The sequence below is a fragment of the Antrostomus carolinensis genome, unplaced genomic scaffold (genome assembly GCF_000700745.2).
Source record: "Antrostomus carolinensis isolate BGI_N321 unplaced genomic scaffold, ASM70074v2 scaffold14251, whole genome shotgun sequence".
Classification (NCBI taxonomy): domain Eukaryota; kingdom Metazoa; phylum Chordata; class Aves; order Caprimulgiformes; family Caprimulgidae; genus Antrostomus; species Antrostomus carolinensis.
Genome location: NW_010294972.1, coordinates 2333 through 21921, shown reverse-complemented (window position 1 = coordinate 21921; position 19589 = coordinate 2333). Strand labels below are relative to the sequence as shown.

Genomic DNA, 19589 nt, shown 5'->3' with positions numbered 1-19589 from the left:
GGCACGTATATGAAAAGGAATGAATTAGTCTTCTCTTGCAGTTCATCTTTTGCGGTTCTGCTTTGTCAACAGGATGTCTACTCGCGTCCTTTTGGCCACTCTGTCGATTCCTATAACTCCTGAGAGAACTGATATTGCTCGTCTTCTGGACATGGATGGTATCATTGTCGAGAAACAGCGACGTCTGGCAACCCTGTTGGGTCTTCAGGCCCCACCGACACGTTGCAGTCTCATTAACGATATGGTAGGTAGTGGTGTTCCAATGAGCAGCTTTTAAACATTGAGTCTTCATTTTGGACTGTTTCCCTTCTTAGAGCACTGTGCTTAGTTGTGGGACAGCAGTTGAAAAGTTAAAACAGCTTTATGGTTAATTGTATGACTACAATTAGTGTTGGCGTTTCAGATTCACCAGAAGGACTGTTTAGAAATGGTGGCAGTAACGGGAGGCCTGAATGCTGGTGTGCACTGGAGATTCAGCATTGTCCTTTATGTCACCCAAACAACAGATGTCATTTTGAAACTGAGGGGTCTCAAAAGGGTTGTGAGCTAGAACTATTTTTTCCCCTATTCTAAGGTGTATAATTAACTGAACCAAGTGCTTATTTTTCTGTTCTAAATGTGTTTTGGTTAAGCACAGGTCAGATAGCAAATAGCAGACTGTAAGGACCTAAGTGATTCGGAAAACTTCCTTGTGTTTAATTTGAAGGGAAGCTAGATTTATATATCTTCAGACTTTCCCAGATATTCATAAACAAATTAGACATTCAGACATAGGTATTTTCAGAGGAAGTTTGAATTTCTTGCAGTCATTTGCATGTTTGCCTAAAACAAGCTTCATTTTACAATTTATGTTCATTTTTCTTCTGATATCTCTCCAGTTTGTCTTAAAACCACAATTTAAAACTTTGGAAGTTTACTTAAGAACTGAGATGTGTGGATGTTAGTTTGGATGTTAGCCTACATCCATGTAGTAGGACTTGTGTCTTAGAAATGACTAATTTCTAAGAGAGGGTGGTACTCTGGTCTAAATATTTACCTTGTTTGGGTGGTTTTGTCTCCTTTTTCCATTTCTGAATGCAGACAGTTAAGTGCTGTAGTGTAGAGTTACTATCTCTGCAATTAAGAATGGTGTAGTAAAAATTAAGTAATATTTTGTATTAAAAGGTAGATGTGGTGCCTATTTAACTTCTTGAATATAAAATTCTTAAAACAACTATTTGTTAATATTGTATCTTCGGGTTTTTTTTGTTGACTGTAGGTGAGGTTCAACGTAGTGCAATATGTTGTTCCAGAAGTGAAAGAACTTTACAATTGGCTTGAAGTGGACTTTCACCCACTCAAGTTATGCAGCCGTGTCAGCAAAGTAAGTTTTGTAGCTCTCTGTGTGTGTGTAGTAGTTGGTCCTGACTAATAGTCAGGAATATGGATTTGTGGTAAATACAAACCAGCTTTTTCTGTTGCCAGAATTTTCAGTGGTAGGCTTTATTTGCTTAAATTCCGTTACAATGACACGTATGTAACATCTGATATACATAATACACCAGATCATTGAAATGGAATGAAAATTCATTCAGGTCTCTAGGGTGCTATTCAGCTGGACCCTATAAAGGTGAAGAGTTTTGGGAACGTATCAGGTGGTCTTTGTGGTGGAGATGATACCGAGTTACATCTTTTTTAAACATGCAGAAATGAGAAAACTGTGCACACATGCATATGCATGCAAGTGGGTTGTGTGGGAAGTGGAAAAATACACCAATGACTGTTTTTACAATTAAAATGTAAATTATTGGGAGGTAAAATAACGGGAGAGCCTGTTGATAAGGTTGACGTAGATTGTGCAATTGATGAAGCACATCATGTTCTTTTTCTTTTATAGTAGGAACAAAGATATTTGAGGTGCTAAAAAGAACTTGAAGGTAAATTAGCAGTGTGGTAAATGTTGCCAGTACTGTCAGTCGCCTTCATACAAAAAATGTTAGCTGTCCAGTATAAATAAAGTATGAAAAGATACACTTCAGTAAAACAGTGTGGTATCTGGACAGAAGTGCTGTTGTTTCATGAGCTGTAAAACAGAAATACTTAAGAACCTTTCTTCATGCTTTAATGTTGATGTTTTTAAGTGTTGGTGCAGATAGAGTAACTTTTCAGAATTTTGTTAGGTTCTGAACTGGGTGAAAGACCAAGCTGAAAAGGAACCTGAACTGCAGCTGTATGTTCCTCACCTGCAAAACAATACCATTCTTCGCCTTCTGCAGCAGGTATGAATAAAAGAAAATGTGTGTTCACAAGCATACATAACTTAGAAAATACTTTGGAAGGATGTTAAGTTGGAAACTTCCATGCTGAAGTAATTTTTCCATCAAGTAGAAGACCATTATGATTTTGAAATACTTTTTTCCAGCATATAATCTCTATCTTCAGGTTGGTACATCATTTAGGTACAACCATAGTAGCTGTACTTAATAGTGGCTGCATGCAGTGCCATAATCTCTTGCCTAGATTTTCTTCATTACAAATCTCTGTCTTATTTAAGGTGATTCATTGCTTCTTAAAACTTTTTATGGAGTAAGACTTGGGTGGGATGTTTTGGTTTTTTGTGTTAAGGTTGCACATTTCATTGACCTGCTTTCGTTACAAGTGATGAGCAGTGTTATTTCTGGTGTGCTAAAGAAATAGTTGAAGGCTAATTAGCAGCATAGCTGTATGTAGTTACTGCTGCCAGTCTCCTTCATACAAAGAAGCCATTCAGGAATGACATTTAGTCTTAGGTTAGGTTTGAATACAGTACAGAAATAAAATCCTGAAGGAGTATTAGCACTTGTATTAATACATATACATTCATTTATTGACCATTTAGTAAGTTAAATTTAGAGCCTGTACAACAACTTTTATTTCTGATCTATTTAATAAGGAAAAATACCTAATGCTTCTGTTCACATGCAGGTGGCTCAGATTTACCAAAGCATTGAATTTTCTCGTCTGGCTAGCCTGGTTCCTTTTGTTGATGCTTTCCAACTGGAACGTAGTATTGTTGATGCAGCCAGGCATTGTGACTTACAAGTAAGTGCTGTAAAAAGATTTCTGTGAAGTGATGTGTGGGTTCATGTGTATTCTGTTGGATGAAAATGAACTTGTTGATTTAGGTCAATAACCCTTAATGTAAGTCCAGTAGAATTAAAAATTGAAATAAAATTTACTGAAACTTGCTCTGTGAGCCCCAGTCATTTAGTCCAGAGTATCCTGAAGCAAGTCTAACAAACAGGGATGTGAATTTCTGGCTACACTGAATTAGTTGTGCAAGGCTGAAGAACTGGCAGTTGCTGATGTTGGGTTTTGTCTAACCAAGTGACTGCAGTAAAACACCAGTGTCTGAAGTGTGCAGTGTTGTCTGAGATAATTCCAGTTGCTGTTGAAGATGGCATTGTTGGTAAAGTTGTCTGTATTGAATGAATGAATGACAACCTCTAATGAAAGGTTTAAATTGGTGATAAGATACGAGTAGTTTTTAGTTGTGATTGCTTGGTAATTACCCATTTAGGTTTTTAGATAACTGAGCTGAGTTGATTCATGCAGGTTAACACACAACTTTAGCTTATAATTTAAATGTGTTGAAATTGTCTGCATTAAAGTCAGGCTTCTTGTTTCACATATTTCTAATAAGGAGGAAGAGGCAAGAATGATTTGTCTTGCAGTGTGCATTTCATAGAATCATTAAAAGTTCAACTTCTTCCAGTGATTTCTTTATTATTATTATTATTTTTAATAAACCATGAAATTTAAACAAAATTTTATTCACAGTGCTATTTTTTCTTCTACTAATTTGGCATTTCTCATAGTCTGGTATAGCTAAAATTTTTTTTTAGAAAGTAATTTCTGCTTAGAGCTTCTGTTGACTCATATTGGTCATAGGCAGAGCAACAGAGAAATTATGTAAAAGTAATAGATAACACAAGCCTTTTCCTTGTATTTTTTTTGCAAAGGTTCGTCTTGATCACACTACCCGGACACTGAGCTTTGGCTCGGATTTGAATTACAGTACTAGAGAAGATGCTCCCCTGGGCCCTCAGCTACAAAGCATGCCTTCTGAGCAAATCAGGAATCAATTGACTGCTATGTCCTCAGCTCTGGCAAAGGCTCTTGCAGTCATTAAGCCTCCTCACTTACTGGTAAGTCATTTTAAGTCTTCTGAAAATGTTGATAAACTCTGACATTCCCCCAAGTGATTTGTGTGATGTTTATCTGTTGCCCTTCTGTAGCTTTTTGTTATTTTATGGTTGTCTGGTCAACATATTATCAGTTCTTACTTTCAGAAGGGTGCTGCTCTGTTTTTCAGAGCTTTGTGTTAACAATCTGATATAATTTGATAGTAATGATGGGCTGCATTTATGTACTTGTGGATTAAGTAGAAACATAAACTATTAACACTTTGTGTTGACTCTGACATTTTAATGAACGTGTTTTCTCAGATTAGATGTGCCTTTTTGTTTCATTTTTTTTCAGCCTGGTGGTAGTCAGCTATTTGTCATCATAAAGAAGAACCAATCATTCTTAAATGCACTCAACTAGTTAGTGTTTGTAACTGAAATCATGTCAGAATGTACACAAGAGGCCTGAGTTTATATATATCAGATTTAAGATAGACCAAATAATAACTTGCCCATAGATGAGCCTACAGAGTTGGGGTTTGTTTAAAGTTTTGCATGCGTTTTTGAAAATCCCAAGAGCCTGCTTTCTTAATTCTTCCTGGAGAAACTGCTGTTGTGAAGAACCTGGAATGTAACTTCATAGTGGAATCTAAAAACATGAACAAAAGATCCCACAACTCAAGAACTGACCTGTCTTTGTCACTCCCTGTTCTTCTCACTGGGGCTGTTGGCTTCAAGGTCGGACTCATCGATGAGCTCACATTTCAGGTTCTCCAGAGCCCTTTGGAGCAAGGTGTAAATCACTCTCGGATTTCCAGCATGATTTGGTTGTGGCAAGTTAAACTTTCACTTCTCTTAAAAGAGCAGTGGTAATTTTTGTTTTGCTTTATCTTTATGAAAGAAAGATTTCCTAGCAAACATAGCAAATTAATTTTTGCTTATGGAAAAAGCTGAAAGCAAGATGTGCATATTAATTAGACTCTTTAACTGCGTTGAAATATTAAGTAATATTCTTAAAATATAAACATGCAAAGTAGGACTGTATCGTGACACCTAATAGCAGCTTACTTAGGTTAGCTTGAACACACATTAGCTGTTTTATAGTGTTTTAAGATCAAAATATTTCCATGTAGGTTTTACCCTGAAAAGGTTTTATTATGGGTTGATATGAGACAAATGGATTGTTGGTTTGAAGGAAAAAACTGTGCTTTATTTGTACATCCATAGATAGAAATGACAGGTAGTTTTATACCCGACATATCAGTATAATTAGCTAAATAAGACATAAATGCTAGTAATTATGCTTGTAAAATTAGGGTGCAGTATCAAGGTTAATATCAATCTGTGTGGTTGGAGAGGCTGCAGGACAAGTTGATATCCTTTTTTCCTTCATTATTCAGATTGAAGCTTTTTAACTTTTTTAAAGTGCTTAAAAAGTCTTTAATTTCTGTCAAATTTGTTATAATTTACAAATTTGTTAAATTAATCTAAAGCATTTAATTTTTTTTGTTTCTGGCACCTCCATTTATTTTTAACTGCTTGCAGATCTGCAACAAAGTATGGATGTTCCAGTGTTTTCGTTGAATGCCCTAGAAGTGACAGATTACTAAAAATACCTCTGAGCTAGCTCACGTTTCAAGAGCAGCATGACTGAGGGAGTGTAGTGATAGGGCTGCAGTGTTTTGCTGCTTGCTGGACTGATTAAGATGGGCAGCTCCTTGAGCTGGCACAATGATACCTCTTTGTGTGTGCAGCATGAACCTCTGCAAAGAACTGTATGGGTTCTCCGGGGGGGAGTGGTGTGAGGGTGAGAAAGCTACTTAGAGAAGAGTCTATATGCTAGTCTAGAAGTCTAGTGCTTTTTATAATTTAATTAAAATGGTTTTATAGACAATGTTCATACCTAAATTGTTGACTCAGCAGTTTTTTATCATCTCACAGCTAGTGCTTTGTGTCAGTTAGGATATTTTTCTCTTACGTTGGCTCGTTTGGAAAAAGCCCAAACTTTAGAAACAAGGGAGCTTTGGTGAAATACAGTACGTGTGGTGCTATACCTGCTAACACATGCAGAGACAAACAAGATTGACCCTGCCACCTCCCTTTCAGTTAAATATCAGTAATGTAGGAGTGTGCAATATTTTTGGACAGAAAAAAGTGTTAAATTCTCATACTTAAGATGTGTTGCAGAATTGTCTTTTGCAGACAACCTTATCCACGTGCACGTTGTTCTAGTCAGTTGGTACTACCTTGTTGTGCCACTTGGATGAGTGGTTAGATTTACCATTGCAGTTGTAGTTCCACACAGTTATCAAGTTTGGAGAGTAAAACTAACTCTGGGTTTTCTTTGAGAAGCATTTGCTATGCTTTCTGCCTTTTTAAAGAGATGTTATATACCTCATTGTCTTATTCTTAATTTAAATTCAGCAAGAGAAGGAAGAACAACATCAGCTGGCAGTCACTGCCTTCTTAAAAAATTCAAGGAAGGAGCATCAGCGTATTCTTGCACGTCGTCAAACTATAGAGGAAAGAAAAGAGCGCCTGGAAAGCTTAAACATTCAGCGTGAGAAAGAAGAACTGGAGCAGCGTGAAGCAGAACTGCAAAAGGTCCGGAAAGCTGAAGAGGAGAGACTGCGCCAGGAGGCCAAGGAAAGAGAGAAGGAGCGTATCCTGCAGGAACATGAGCAGATCAAGAAGAAGACTGTTCGGGAGCGCTTGGAGCAGATTAAGAAGACTGAACTGGGAGCCAAAGCATTTAAAGATATTGATATTGAGGTAGATAACTTCCTATTGAAGTTTCGAGTTGCTTTTTTTTATGCTTTTGGTGTTTGGTTGTTGGGCTGCCTGAATGTCATGTCCTTTACTAGTTTTATACTGGTCTAATAAATAGTCTCTTTCAAAAATGAGACAGGCAGTTTGACACTTCAGTATTTAATTTGCTCAACAGCGCAAGTAAATCTTAATACTGAGTTTAGATAGGACCTTTTTTTACCTGGAAGAATCAAATCCAGCTGGTTTTTTTTTCCCCCTTGTTGTTAAGCAATATCTGAATTACAGAATAAACCTCCAGATTCCATTTTGTAGTACCTGGACTGTGTCTCAATAAAAATCAAGATAAAAATGCTTTAGATAGCTTGAAAAATAAAATGCAAATTACCCAGAAGAAAGGAAAAGAAACTGAGAATGTTTCTGAAGCAAATTAGTTTAAAAGTTAAGGGGAAAACTGCAGAAAAGCTTAACTAAAGAAAGAAACAAAGCATATTTTTAACAGAGAAAATGTTTATTTTATTGTGTATTGATAACTGTACTTGGTTGTAGGATCTTGAAGAATTAGATCCTGACTTCATTATGGCTAAACAAGTTGAACAGCTGGAAAAAGAAAAGAAGGAACTTCAGGAACGTCTGAAGAATCAGGAGAAAAAGGTACAAAGTAGGAAGAGTACAAAACCATGTCTATACGGTGCTTTAGTTGGTGTTTGTGAACTCCCATATTGAGACATATAGATACAGAGATACAGATAAAAAAATGTGGGTGTTGAAAATTTTATTGTATGAAAGTGGAAAAAGGTACATGTGTAACAAACCAGCTGAATTTCTATCATCATTGCACAGATCTGTTCTAATTAATGGAGCTGATTTGAAAAAGCACCCTTAAGCTCTATGTAAACTGAGTCTTAATTGTGAAGACTTGTAATTGGAAAATGTTCGGAGAAGATTAAATGTTCAGAGAAGGTGAGGCCATTACAGAGAAGCTGAATTAATTAATTGTATTAGTCTTTCTAGGTGGCAGAATAAGATCTGCCTGAAACTGGGGTGGTTATAAAAGTGTGAGGAACATGTTGTCAGAGTAAATAGAAATACATAACCTGGGCAAGGTGAAACTCACCCAGGACTTCCAACTGTATTAAAGAATGAAACAGGTTATATGGTAACAGTTGGTAATTCAGTTCACTTAAAACTGGCTTGATACTAGAAATTGGCAAGTTAATTGAAAAGGTTCCAGTGAGGATTTTTTTATGCTCATTCTGAGCAAAGCAGCACAAAAATAAACAGTAAAATTAGTAGTCACCTGGGTAAATATAGTCTGCCCAGAAAGGTCAGCATAGCTTCTGTAAAAGAATTGTAAGCCAGGGCTTCCTCTTGGAGTTCTCTCAAACTGTCAAAGCAAACATAAGAGTAAGGGTGGTTCTAGTTGGTTTAACTAAGTTGGATTTTCCAAAAAACTTTTCACAGAATTCTTCCCCAAAGAACACTTAGCAGCTCTGGGGTAAAAGGAAGAGTCTTTGAATAAAGCTCAGTTTACATAGGTATGGAGTACCCTGTGTAGAGAAAGCAGTCTTTAGCTGTACATGTTAAATGCTGAGCTCCAAACTTAACATTCCTAGTCAGCAGTGAGAACTTGGTGGTGTTCTGCATCTTGAGCACTGTGTGCAGATCTGGACTCTTGATCTCCAAAAGGATGTGATTGAACTGGAAGTTTGAGAGGAGGCCAACAAGAATTATCAATGATGTGGGTTGGCTTCTGTGTCAGAAATGTCCGTGTAAATTAGTACTCCTGTGGCTAAAAGACTTCTGGAGAGAGGATGTGGTAGGAGTCTAAAGAGCGTGCCTGTTGTAACAGCTGACGACGGGGAGCAGCTGTTCTTGCACTGACTGCAAGGAACAGTGAACCAGGAAGCATCAAATGGAGCTTTAGGAGCCACATTCTGAACTATTTGTAGGCAGAAGTTGGATTTTCATGCTGAGAGCCACAGACACACAGGAGTTCTTTCCAAAGTACATTGTTGTATATGAAAAGCTTTTTTGAGTTCAAAAGGACAAGAGGAGAAATCCGTCAATACCTACTAAATACAAAAAAAAAAAGCTTCAACTCAGGAAATGCTGGGAGCTGAAAACTGATGCTGCTGAGAGAGCATTGTGTCTGAGCCTGCCTACGCTCGCCTCCTTGCCTAGGAGTGCATTTAGCTGCCAGTGGTAGAGGCAGGTTCTTGGTGAAGTGGACCTTTGACGTGGTCCAACACGGTTGTACTTAAATAACAATAATATGTTGGATATATTGGAGAAGTCTCCAGATAATTGGGGTTTTCTTTGGTGGATGGTGGGTGCTGAAGGTGCTTCCAGATTTGGTCTTTGCAATATGACATGCTCAAGGTATGTTGTCTTTATTTAGATCGACTATTTTGAAAGAGCGAAGCGCTTAGAAGAAATTCCTTTAATAAAGACTGCGTATGAGGAGCAAAGAGTGCATGATATGGAGCTGTGGGAGCAACAGGAAGAAGAAAGGGTAAGAATTTTTTGTTCAGATAATAAAATCTATTAGCAGTGAATGAAAAATAGTGGGTTTTCAACTGACTTTTTTTTCCCCAGCTAAATCCAAAGCAAGAAGGGAAACAGTTGATAAGAAGAATGAAGCGTTAGCTTCGCAATTTCGTTGTGCTAGTGGACAGCAGTATCTTCTGTCTAGGATCTGAAAAAGGAAAAGATAATTTCTCTTTCTTGTGGCTAAGGGAGATTGAATGCAAATATATAGTAAGATTTTACTTTGTAATGCTTTTTATATTATCTGTTTTTTAGATCACCACTTTGCAGTTGGAGCGCGAGAAAGCCCTTGAGCATAAGAACAGGCTCTCAAGGATGTTGGAGGATAGAGATTTATTTGAAGCCAGGCTCAAAGCATCACGACGAACAGTTTATGAGGTACACGAGATAATGGCATTTTAATAAAATATTCCCCTAAAGTGAAGAACTAAACTTGTGACCCAGTGAGTCTTCATGAAAACAGGGAACAAATTAGTACCTAGAATGGCTCAGAATTTTGGAATTGTTTATTTTCTGCTTTGACTAAAAAATATAAAAAGTCCTTTCACCCATTCCTAGATATTATTATTTAAATTTTTTGACAACTTTTGGAATAGCTTGTATGGAAAATAAAAGATAGGTAAATTATTTATTGCAATGCAGCTGTTACTAAGGGGTCATTGAGTAGCATATGAGCAGCCAACTGTATCTGTACAAGGACTTGAACTTACTACAGTGAATAACACTGACAATTATTGAAGCCAAGAAGTAGATAGAAGTACTTGTCTATTTTTTATATATATATTTTTGGTTGAATCTGGAAATTATTGTGATAGTCCAAGTATTTGGAATGTCAAATTATGTTTTTTATGTTTGCAAAATTTAATAACAAATCAGACCACGAGGGCAGGGAAAGAACTGTGCCTTTGTTTCTTGCTCTACATTTTAAAAAGTCTACATTTACTGAGGCTGTTTATAGCTTTGATTATTTGGCTGTGTTGCAGTAAGAACTGGTTTAAAATTTAAAAAAAGGGCAAAAGAGGTATGTTAAAATAAGTTAAGTAACTGCATTTGATTCTTTGCAACAGTATAGGTAATGTTAGGTGATGTATTTTAGGTACAGGTAAGCTATTATTCAGGTAACTAGTTCCTTGAAAAAGCAGATGAAAGACTAAAATTGTGCATGCTGATTGTCTGTCTACTAAGGAGGAGTGTATTTCCTTACACAAAATTTATTCCAGAAAAGGCTGAAATGGCAAACCTGTAGTTGTTTTTCAAAGTTAATGCGTTGCAGTTGGTTTGTGTTCCTGTGCAACTTTATTTAGCAATTTGTGTGTCACAGAATCACAGAATGTCAGGGATTGGAAGGGACCTCGAAAGATCATCCAGTCCAACCCCCCTGCCAGAGCAGGAACCTAAATGAGATCACACAGGAAGGCGTCCAGGCGGGTCTTGAATGTCTCCAGAGAAGGAGACTCCACACCCTCCCTGGGCAGCCTGTTCCAGGGCTCTGTCACCCTCACTGTAAAGAAGTTTCTTCTCAAGTTTAAGCGGAACCTCCTGTGTTCCAGCTCACACCCATTGCCCCTTGTCCTACCATTGGGCATCACTGAGAAGAGCCTGGCTCCATCCTCCTGACATTTGCCCTTTACATATTTATAAACATTAATGAGGTCTCCCCTCAGTCTCCTCTTCTCCAAGCTCAAGAGACCCAGCTCCCTCAGCCTTTCTAGCTCTTAAACATCCCAGTTCTGGAGTTTTCATGTGTATTCTTTGTGTTTCAGGATAAACTCAAGCAGTTCCAGGAACGGTTAGCTGAAGAGAGGCGTAACCGTTTGGAGGAACGCAAGAAACAACGCAAAGAAGAGAGGCGCGTTACTTACTACAGAGAAAAGGAGGAAGAGGAACAAAGATTACGAGAAGAACAGCTGCTTAAAGGTATAATCAAGAACATGATTATTTTACCCTTGGTATCCTTGACCCATTCCAGACGTGTACGCCGATAACTTCTGGTTTCTGTTTCAAAATAGTGGGAAAGTCTTCACTTTCAGTCAGTGGAGAAGACTGTGTTGGTTGCTGTTAGACAATGTACCTTTGCATTTTGCCTAATTCAGCTTCTGAATGCTTACCCATAGAGAGAAGGTAAAGCTTTACAGAAGGAAGGAGAAATGAAAGCAAATGAATTCTTCCTGCCCTCCCTTTCTCTCACACATAAATAAAGGAGGAGATAAAGTAAGAGAGACTAATGGCTGAAATCAAAGACTGAATTTTTTCATTTAGTTTGAGTTCTGGCCACTTGTTTGTGCACTTCTTAAAGAGAATAGAAAGAGAACACTAATGTCAGATCAAGAACTCTAGAACTGTAAGTGAGTCACACACCTTTCTTTGTGAATTACTTTGTCTGGTAGCCCACTACAAGGCTTCAGAAGAGAAGAGGTGATAGGCATCCTGTAACATAAATTTCTGTCCTGCTTGTCACTTGGTGGATGAAGATTTTATGTATCAGAGTTCATAATTGTGCAATATTTAAAAACCAACAAACAAAAAGCAAGCAGTCCTGCCTATCAAATTTCTGGCACTGCTAGCTGCTACTTGTCTAAGGAAGGGATCCTCTGCCATGCTTGAGGTGGTTACTGGTATTTTAGCTGGCACATCTGTGGCCTGTACAGCAAATAAATGTACAGGTATTGGAAGATTTTCTTTCCTTTCTCACTAGCTGTTGTTCAAGATGTCACATTAATGGATGTATGAGAGTTCCTTTTCCTATTAGTTTTGAGTTAAGATACTTCCAGAAAACAAGTTCTGTGGTTAGTTAAACACATCTTGTGAAATGCTTGGGTTTTTTTTAATTACTATTTTAAATAAGCAGGCAAAGGGGAGAGATTGAATTTTGTAACAAAAAATAAAACATAAAATTTTGTAATTTCTGTGGTTACAGCAAAGTAACAGAATTTATATTGGTAATATTTATGTTTGCAACTCTGTAGAGCGTGAGGAGAAGGAACGCATTGAGCGTGAGAAACGTGAGCAGGAACAGCGCGAGTACCAGGAACGTGTCAAAAAACTGGAAGAACTGGAGAAGAAAAAACGTCAAAGAGAAATGGAAATAGTGTCGTCGAGAAGAAGAAAGGAGAGGTCTGGATGACCCATTTTCAAGAAAGGTAGGTAATACCTGCAGGTTTGTTTTCTTTTTGACTGCTTCTTCTTGTAGGTTGTTTGGAAGAAGATGGTGGCATTGGAAAATTGTAGGTTAATTTAAGTTGTAGCAGAAGTGGTTAATTTAATAATTAAATTGTTGTCACTTAGTATCAGCTCATTATCAGGATCTGGAATCTGTAGTTTGGTAACAAAGTAAAGCAAGTAAACAGCTTGGAGATCTTAGTAGTTTAAAAATGAAATAAGTAAAGACTAAAAAGAATATTGAATAAAATTGTCTTTGACACAGAAGAAGGAAAGCTATATTGGAAGCAAGTGTAGTGACTCATGCCAGCGTCAGGAGTTAGAGTAGATATTGAAGGAACAGACTAAACATAAAAGCATAGTTTTATAATTTGTAAGAAATAATCAATAATATAAATCATAGAAACAAGAGGTGTGTACAACTTCCTGATTACAAGTTAAGTACTGGGGAAAATCATTATCCTCATCCAACAGGAAACAAAGCAAAAGTTATTTGCAAATAAATGTTTAACGACTAAAAAAAATGTAACTGAGTACCACAAACCTCCTGTGCTCCCGCTTTTTCAGAGCTTAGCAATAAGAAAACTAATTTTAAATTTCATCCACCATAGCCATTGTCTTTGTTTAATGCATACTGCACTGAATAACACTGTGAAGATGAGTGATCAGAGCTTGTATAAATTGTTTTGATAATCTATCAGGTAAATAATCATCACCAGTACTTTTCCACACGCTATGCTCCTAGCCATGGGCACTTGATTATATGGAAAATTGGACTGAAGTTCATAGAACCGTAGAATGGTTTGGATTGGAAGGGACCTTAAAGATCATCCAGTTCCAACCCCCCTGCCATCAGCAGGGACACCTTCCACTAGACCAGGTTGCTCAAAGCCTCATCCAGCCTGGCCTTGAACACTTCCAGGGAGGGGACATCCACAACTGAGATGACATCTGAGTTCTGAGAGAGATCTGTACTGCTTGAAAAATGACCTTTGCAGTTTTGGGATTCTTTCTTTGCTCACCCTTGTTTGTTGGGGTGATTTCAAAAGCATTTAAGTAGACACTCATGGAGTAGTGGATATGAAAGCTCTTGTGCAACCTGTGTATTTCCCCCTGTTGAAGCGTAGACTTTGACAAACAAAAACACTTTTCAAAGAGCAGTTTAAAACCAGAATACCCTTTTATAAAGAAGTTGTGTCATTATGTGAAATCTTTATATGGTTTACCTAATTTGCTTCTTGTGGTGGAATTAAGGAACAACTGTGTTAAAAATAGTTGAAATTATATGTCTTTATCCAGCAATGGGGAGAGACTTTTTACCTTTATTTAAAAAAAACCCCAAACTTGTGATTGCTCTGCCTGCCCTGCATCTAAACAACCTGTGTGAATCACAAATACCTCACCTGCTCTGTGCATGAGGTACCCAGAACAAAATGATCTCTGCTACAGAGAGCTTTCAGTTTATTCAGTTACATTTTCTGATCTGATTAGAAAGCACAAAAACAAATAAGTTTTAAAATTAATTCCCACTGTCATTAAGCAGCAGGAAAGTGAAACTGTTAGAACTACTTTTTTGTGTTAACAGGTGGTAGTTCTGGCTCGCTGTAGCTCTTGTTCATACACTTGTTCATAATCTTTTAAATGTGTTTGCATATGTCCTACCCTACTAGTGGCACAAAGGGAACTATGTTATGTTGTAAACTGCCAGAAACAATAAAGTTGGTCAGTTAAGTTACTCAAACTTCTGATAGTTCATTACTGTCTGCAGTGCAACGAGTGAGTTTTTAGTGACATGTTATGCTCTGAAATGAGTAAATGACATGTTGAAAATCATCATTTTAAAGTATTCTGAGGGAATGTTCCTAATTTCTTTTGACATACAGGAATCTCGTTGGGGTGACAGGGAGACTGAGAGCTCCTGGAGGAGAGGTGGGGAACCAGAATCTGAATGGCGACGAGCACCACTGGAGAGGTAATCATGGGGTTACTAAGCACCAGTTGTATTGGGCTCAAGGTGTGTAGGCTTCCTTTTTATTGCTAGTGCTAAAGCTGCACTAACTGAGTCATATCTCATGCCTTTACATCTCTGGAAGTTACCTTCTATTAAAAAATAGCTTTGTAAGGATCTTGGAATGTGAGAGAGGTTTTATCTTGAAACTGGATTCAGATAACATTCCTGTTTTATCTAACTTAGATACGTGGAAGTTAGCAAACATCTTCTGCATCTGATAAACAACTTGCTTACTTGGTTTCTTTTTTTAATTAAAAATTTCTGTCCTATTCAAACATTGGTGTCTGTTGTGTAAGTACAGAATGGGGAATTGCAGGGTTCCTGCATGATGAAACTGTTTTGAGATTTTCCATTTAGAAAACTGATAGTAATATATAAGAACAGCAAAGTCAAAATTCAGAGTCTTAAACTATTGAAGTCGTAGAGTGAGTCACAGAGCAGAAAATATGTGCCATAAACTAAAGCAAAATTCTGAAAGACTGTATTGAACAGAGAAGGAAGGATTTCTGAAGGAAGAATATTTTGAAGGTACTTTTGCACATCTGAAGAAAAACAAACAAACCCCACAACAACCCCCCTCCCCCCAATAAATAAAACCCAAACAAACACTTGTTCATGTTTAGGTATTTTGGGGGGTTTGGATATGTTCACTAATAATGAAGACTGTTTATACAGTTGTAAAAAACAAGTTATTTAACAATTTGTCCATCCCTCTGCTACACTACAAGGATGAGCTGTATCTAAAATATTTCTGATGATGCACATCTAGTTGTTCTTAAAAGTCTGTGGTGATGGCAATACCACTGCGTGCTCCAATTGGCAATATGTTTTATTGCTTAATTAGCCTTCCAGTAGATAGATTCTTATAAATGTCTAACCTTAATTTCCAGTGCAGCAATTTAAATCCATTACAGCTTACTCTGACTCCAGTGGAAGCAGATTAATTTACTATTTCTCTCTCTAGTAATTTCTTCTAACCTATTTGAAGAGTATGATCTTTCAGTAAACAAAATAGCCTGTCAGGCTTTCCTCAAAAGCTGTGTTGCCATTCTTGGGAGTGATCCAGTTTCTTGTGAATTGCAAAATCAAGAATTGGATGAAACTGCTGGGTGAAGCCTTTAACTGTTAACATATTGCAGAAGTGTTTAATGCATCTCTTTGTATGCTTCAATGTGACTTTTTTTTTCCACAACAGAATGATACAGGTGACCCACATTCATTTTTGAATCATTATAGCAAAGAGTTTTTCTGAATAAGTATTGTCTTAGTCATTTCTCATTCAACTTTTGTAGAAACTGACCCCAGTGACTGCTGAGGAGTTAAAACCAGGCGTACTTTGGATTAATATGTAGCATGGTTTTGCCAGGAAAGTTTGGACCAGGTGATCCTTGAGGTCCCATCCAACCTGGTATTCTATGATTCTATGTTTGGTAAAACTTTACTTCAATATATTCCTTTTAATAAAAGAGAGAAGAATACTAAAAGGAAATACTGATAGCAGTCAAAATTAATACCTCTCTGGAATTCTAAGTAAAACAGTGTTTCTCAATTATTTTCTTTTTGCTGAACTTAGGAAATAGCAAAGTAAAAGTGATGATGCTCAGACATAATTGCAGAAGAAAGGTGCAATTCTGTATTCTTTAGTAGCCACTAGTCTACCTTCAGCTGGATTTTAACCCTAAAGGGAAAATGTATTGGATACAAAGACAGCAGTGCAAACCTGACTGTGAGTGAGTGAGGTAATTCCAAAATGTGTTTGTGAATTCTGTATTTGCTGTTAAAGGCAGTCACAGAGGACAGAGCCTCAGATTGAACTTGCAGCACGTATCTAGCTGTAAGTACAGCTCTTGGATATATGCATTTAAAAGTCCTCATGGATGCTAGCAGAAGGAGAGAGACTCTAAAATTTGTCTCACAGACAATTTCTCATGGAAATAGCACAGACCTGGCATACATGCCATGTTGGTGCACAGTCACGGAGCATCCACTTGTACTATGCAGCAATCCCTGGAGTGCTCAGCGTGTTCTCAGGCTTTTCCATACCAGTTACAAGAAAACTTTTTCTTGTAACTTTTTCCAGTTACAAGGAAAAAACAGATTATAGAAAGGCAGAAGGGTCCAGCAAGAGCTGCCTGTCTCATGGACAGCTGGTGGCTTCGTTATGAGTTATAACTAGACTGCAAGTATTTGCTTTGTTTCTTCACTGCAGAAGAAAGGTAGTTATCATCAGAAACAAAAGAGGAAAATGGAAACTAATGATCTTCCTTTGGTAGACACGGTAAAATTTTATAAGGAAGAGAAGAAAGTCAATCCTGACATAAAAAAAAAATACTACAAATATTACAGTTGCAGGAAAAAGAGGTTATGTAGGAGTGAAATGAAAAGCCAGTGAGTTTAGTAAAGAAAGTAATTTTATTGTGGTACCTATTGTTTTTTCTCTAGATCACAGAAAATACATAAAATGCTGTCAGGGACTAGATAGTTACTCGGTGAAACAGTGAAATGACAACTAACAGAGACCTGGTATTCACCACTCCAAGTGGCGGGGCAGTGCTGCAGGCTGTTGTACTTAGCACAGCTCATTATTACTGCCAGGGAGTGCTGTCCCAAAGCATCAACAAATACACTTATGTGCTTATTTATGGTCAAGAAATACTAAACAGCCAAAATGCAGAGAAAAGGGGAGTTGACCTCTATTTTATGTCTCTGTTGTTTGTGCCTGAATTGAAAGATGAGCAAAAAAACAATTCTAAACCTGTAACAGTGGCAGACACTGTAGTGTGAACTTTGCCAGCAAATTTCTGCTGTATTTGGTACAGCTGGCTGTGTGCTTTCAGCTCTTGTAGATCTGTGTGTAGGGTTTTTAGAGGTCATTGAAAAATGGGTTATATAATAGAAACTGGATTGCATTGCTACCAGTGACTGCCATTCGATAATATTCTTAATATTCATGATTCCCTCTGGTTTTAGTCATTTATCAGATGCTGTTTGACTCTTAATTTCAGTAAATTTTTGAAGTGGGAGTTAGGATTTCTATGACAAAAGCTGAAATATGAGCAGTGAAGTTGTCAAATGAGGGAAAAAAAATTTAAAAATGAGGCATAATTTCACCTCCAAGTAATAGTTTAAAAATTAGAGTAGTAATAGTTTAAAAAAGAAGATTTAAAAATCCTAAAACAGTACCTAAGTGTGAATGGATGAAATACTTGTTCATTTGATGAATTTTATCACCATTTCTCTACATGTCTTTAACGTCAAAATAATCAGATTTTTCAAAGGAGAAGATTATCCAATTGTCTAAGTGGAAGTTAACAATCTCCGTGTCTTGTTTTTATCTCGCAGCTCAATGGTAATTGCATTCTCCCCGATTCTTCCAGGAGTAGGAAATAGGCTGCTCACAACTCCTGGAGATTCTTGAGACGCAGAGTTGTTACCAACTGTTGCCTCTTTGTTCTCACCTCTTGGAGTCCCGCGTCTGTTGTTTTGTAGCAAGTCATTGCTGTTCTTTCGTTTACATTTTAGTAGCATAGCAGAGATCTAAACTTGTGGGGTTTTTTGTTTGTTTTGTTTTTGTTGTGGTTGTTTTTTTTAATCCATGTGATTCAACTCCAGGGCAATTTCTCTTCTCTTGCCAAGAAGCAGATACTAGTACGTCTCTCTGATGCATTCTTGTTTGCTTCTTTTTATTGCTGAGGAACTACTTGAGGAAAGTTAATTTCCTGAAATAAAGAAATTAATCTGGTGACGAAGCCAAGGTTTATGGTCTAAATATATGTGTAAAATCCTGTAGGCATTATACTAAATGGTGTGTCCAGAGAACTGCCAAGAGTGGAAGGCTCCAACCCTTGTTCAGCAGTGTCTGATCTTCTCAGTGTAACAAATCCAAACAAATTTCAAAGATGAACTGATGAGTCAGTAGCCCAGGGAAAATGCTCATCAGTTCTGTACTTCCCACGTACATCCTGGCAAGGAGAGTCCATGGAAGCACTGATAGCCTGCCAGAGCCTGGTGTACCCTGCTTGCCATCAGGGAGTAGCAGTGGCTTGAGTAACGAGTTTACTATGCTGTCCTGCCCTATGTAGTTGCAGATGCTTATCAGGGAAAGTATTGCCAGTCTGTGGGGCTGGAACTGTGCCAAAGCCTATGAATAAAGAGATCAGTCTGTAGGGTTGGCAGGTGTGTGAAGAAGGTGAATACTTACGTGATGGTTGTAAGCTTTTTTTAATACTGGTTCTCTGAAACTTAGCTCAAGTTTGTGAGATGAGGCTGGGTGTAGAAACCAAACCTCTCTTGTGTTGCAGCAGATAACCCACCAAGGACTGTCGTTACCCCTTCAAACTGTCGTTCTGAAGGAGATAATAAACTGTTCAGTATTTACTGAAGCTGTGGGGATGGTGACCGACCCCTCTCCCGTAGCAGTGAAGGCAATTAGAACGTGTGCATTTGCAAACTGCAAGCTCTGTAAGTGTGTTTGCAACCACACACCAAGTGGGTTCATTCAGAAATGGCCTCGAGCAGTTTGATAGTGTTGATGTAACATGTCAAGCTTTCCTGGATGTCAACTTCTGCTTTTTCCTCATTCCCTTTGGTTTTATAGAGATTGGCGTCGAGGAGAAGCAAGAGATGATGAAAGATCTTTCCGACGAGGGGATGATCTGCCGCGACGAGGGGATGATCTGCCGCGACGTGGTGCTGCAGAGGAAAAAGAACGTCCAGAATCAACGGAGGACAGGCCACCTAGGCGTGAAGGGGATGAGGACAGGCCACCTAGGCGTGAAGGTGATGAGGACAGGCCGCCCAGGCGTGGATTGGATGAGGACAGGCCGCCCAGGCGTGGTTTGGATGATGATAGAGGGAGCTGGCGGGCTGCAGATGATGACAGAGGTCCCAGGCGCGGGCTGGATGATGACAGAGGTCCCAGGCGGGGGATGGATGACGACAGGGGGCCAAGGCGGGGG

General features: G+C 38.1%; 1 protein-coding gene and 1 non-coding gene across 2 annotated transcripts in view; both read left to right on the top strand.

Moving 5' to 3' along the window:
* The window catches only part of EIF3A (eukaryotic translation initiation factor 3 subunit A), a gene marked incomplete at its 3' end in the record, with an annotated part of 29413 nt that overhangs the window by 7764 nt on the left and 2060 nt on the right, over nucleotides 1-19589 (top strand). The window contains 14 exon segments of the mRNA XM_029087437.1: nucleotides 73-244; nucleotides 1259-1363; nucleotides 2160-2258; nucleotides 2944-3060; nucleotides 3981-4166; nucleotides 6570-6917; nucleotides 7461-7565; nucleotides 9313-9426; nucleotides 9717-9839; nucleotides 11225-11378; nucleotides 12428-12551; nucleotides 12553-12601; nucleotides 14504-14592; nucleotides 19229-19582. Coding sequence (XP_028943270.1) covers nucleotides 73-244; nucleotides 1259-1363; nucleotides 2160-2258; nucleotides 2944-3060; nucleotides 3981-4166; nucleotides 6570-6917; nucleotides 7461-7565; nucleotides 9313-9426; nucleotides 9717-9839; nucleotides 11225-11378; nucleotides 12428-12551; nucleotides 12553-12601; nucleotides 14504-14592; nucleotides 19229-19582 — 2139 coding nt within the window.
* Nucleotides 2606-2738, top strand: LOC114819063 (small nucleolar RNA SNORA19). The gene has a single exon (XR_003766350.1). It is a non-coding gene; the product is annotated as a small nucleolar RNA SNORA19 (small nucleolar RNA).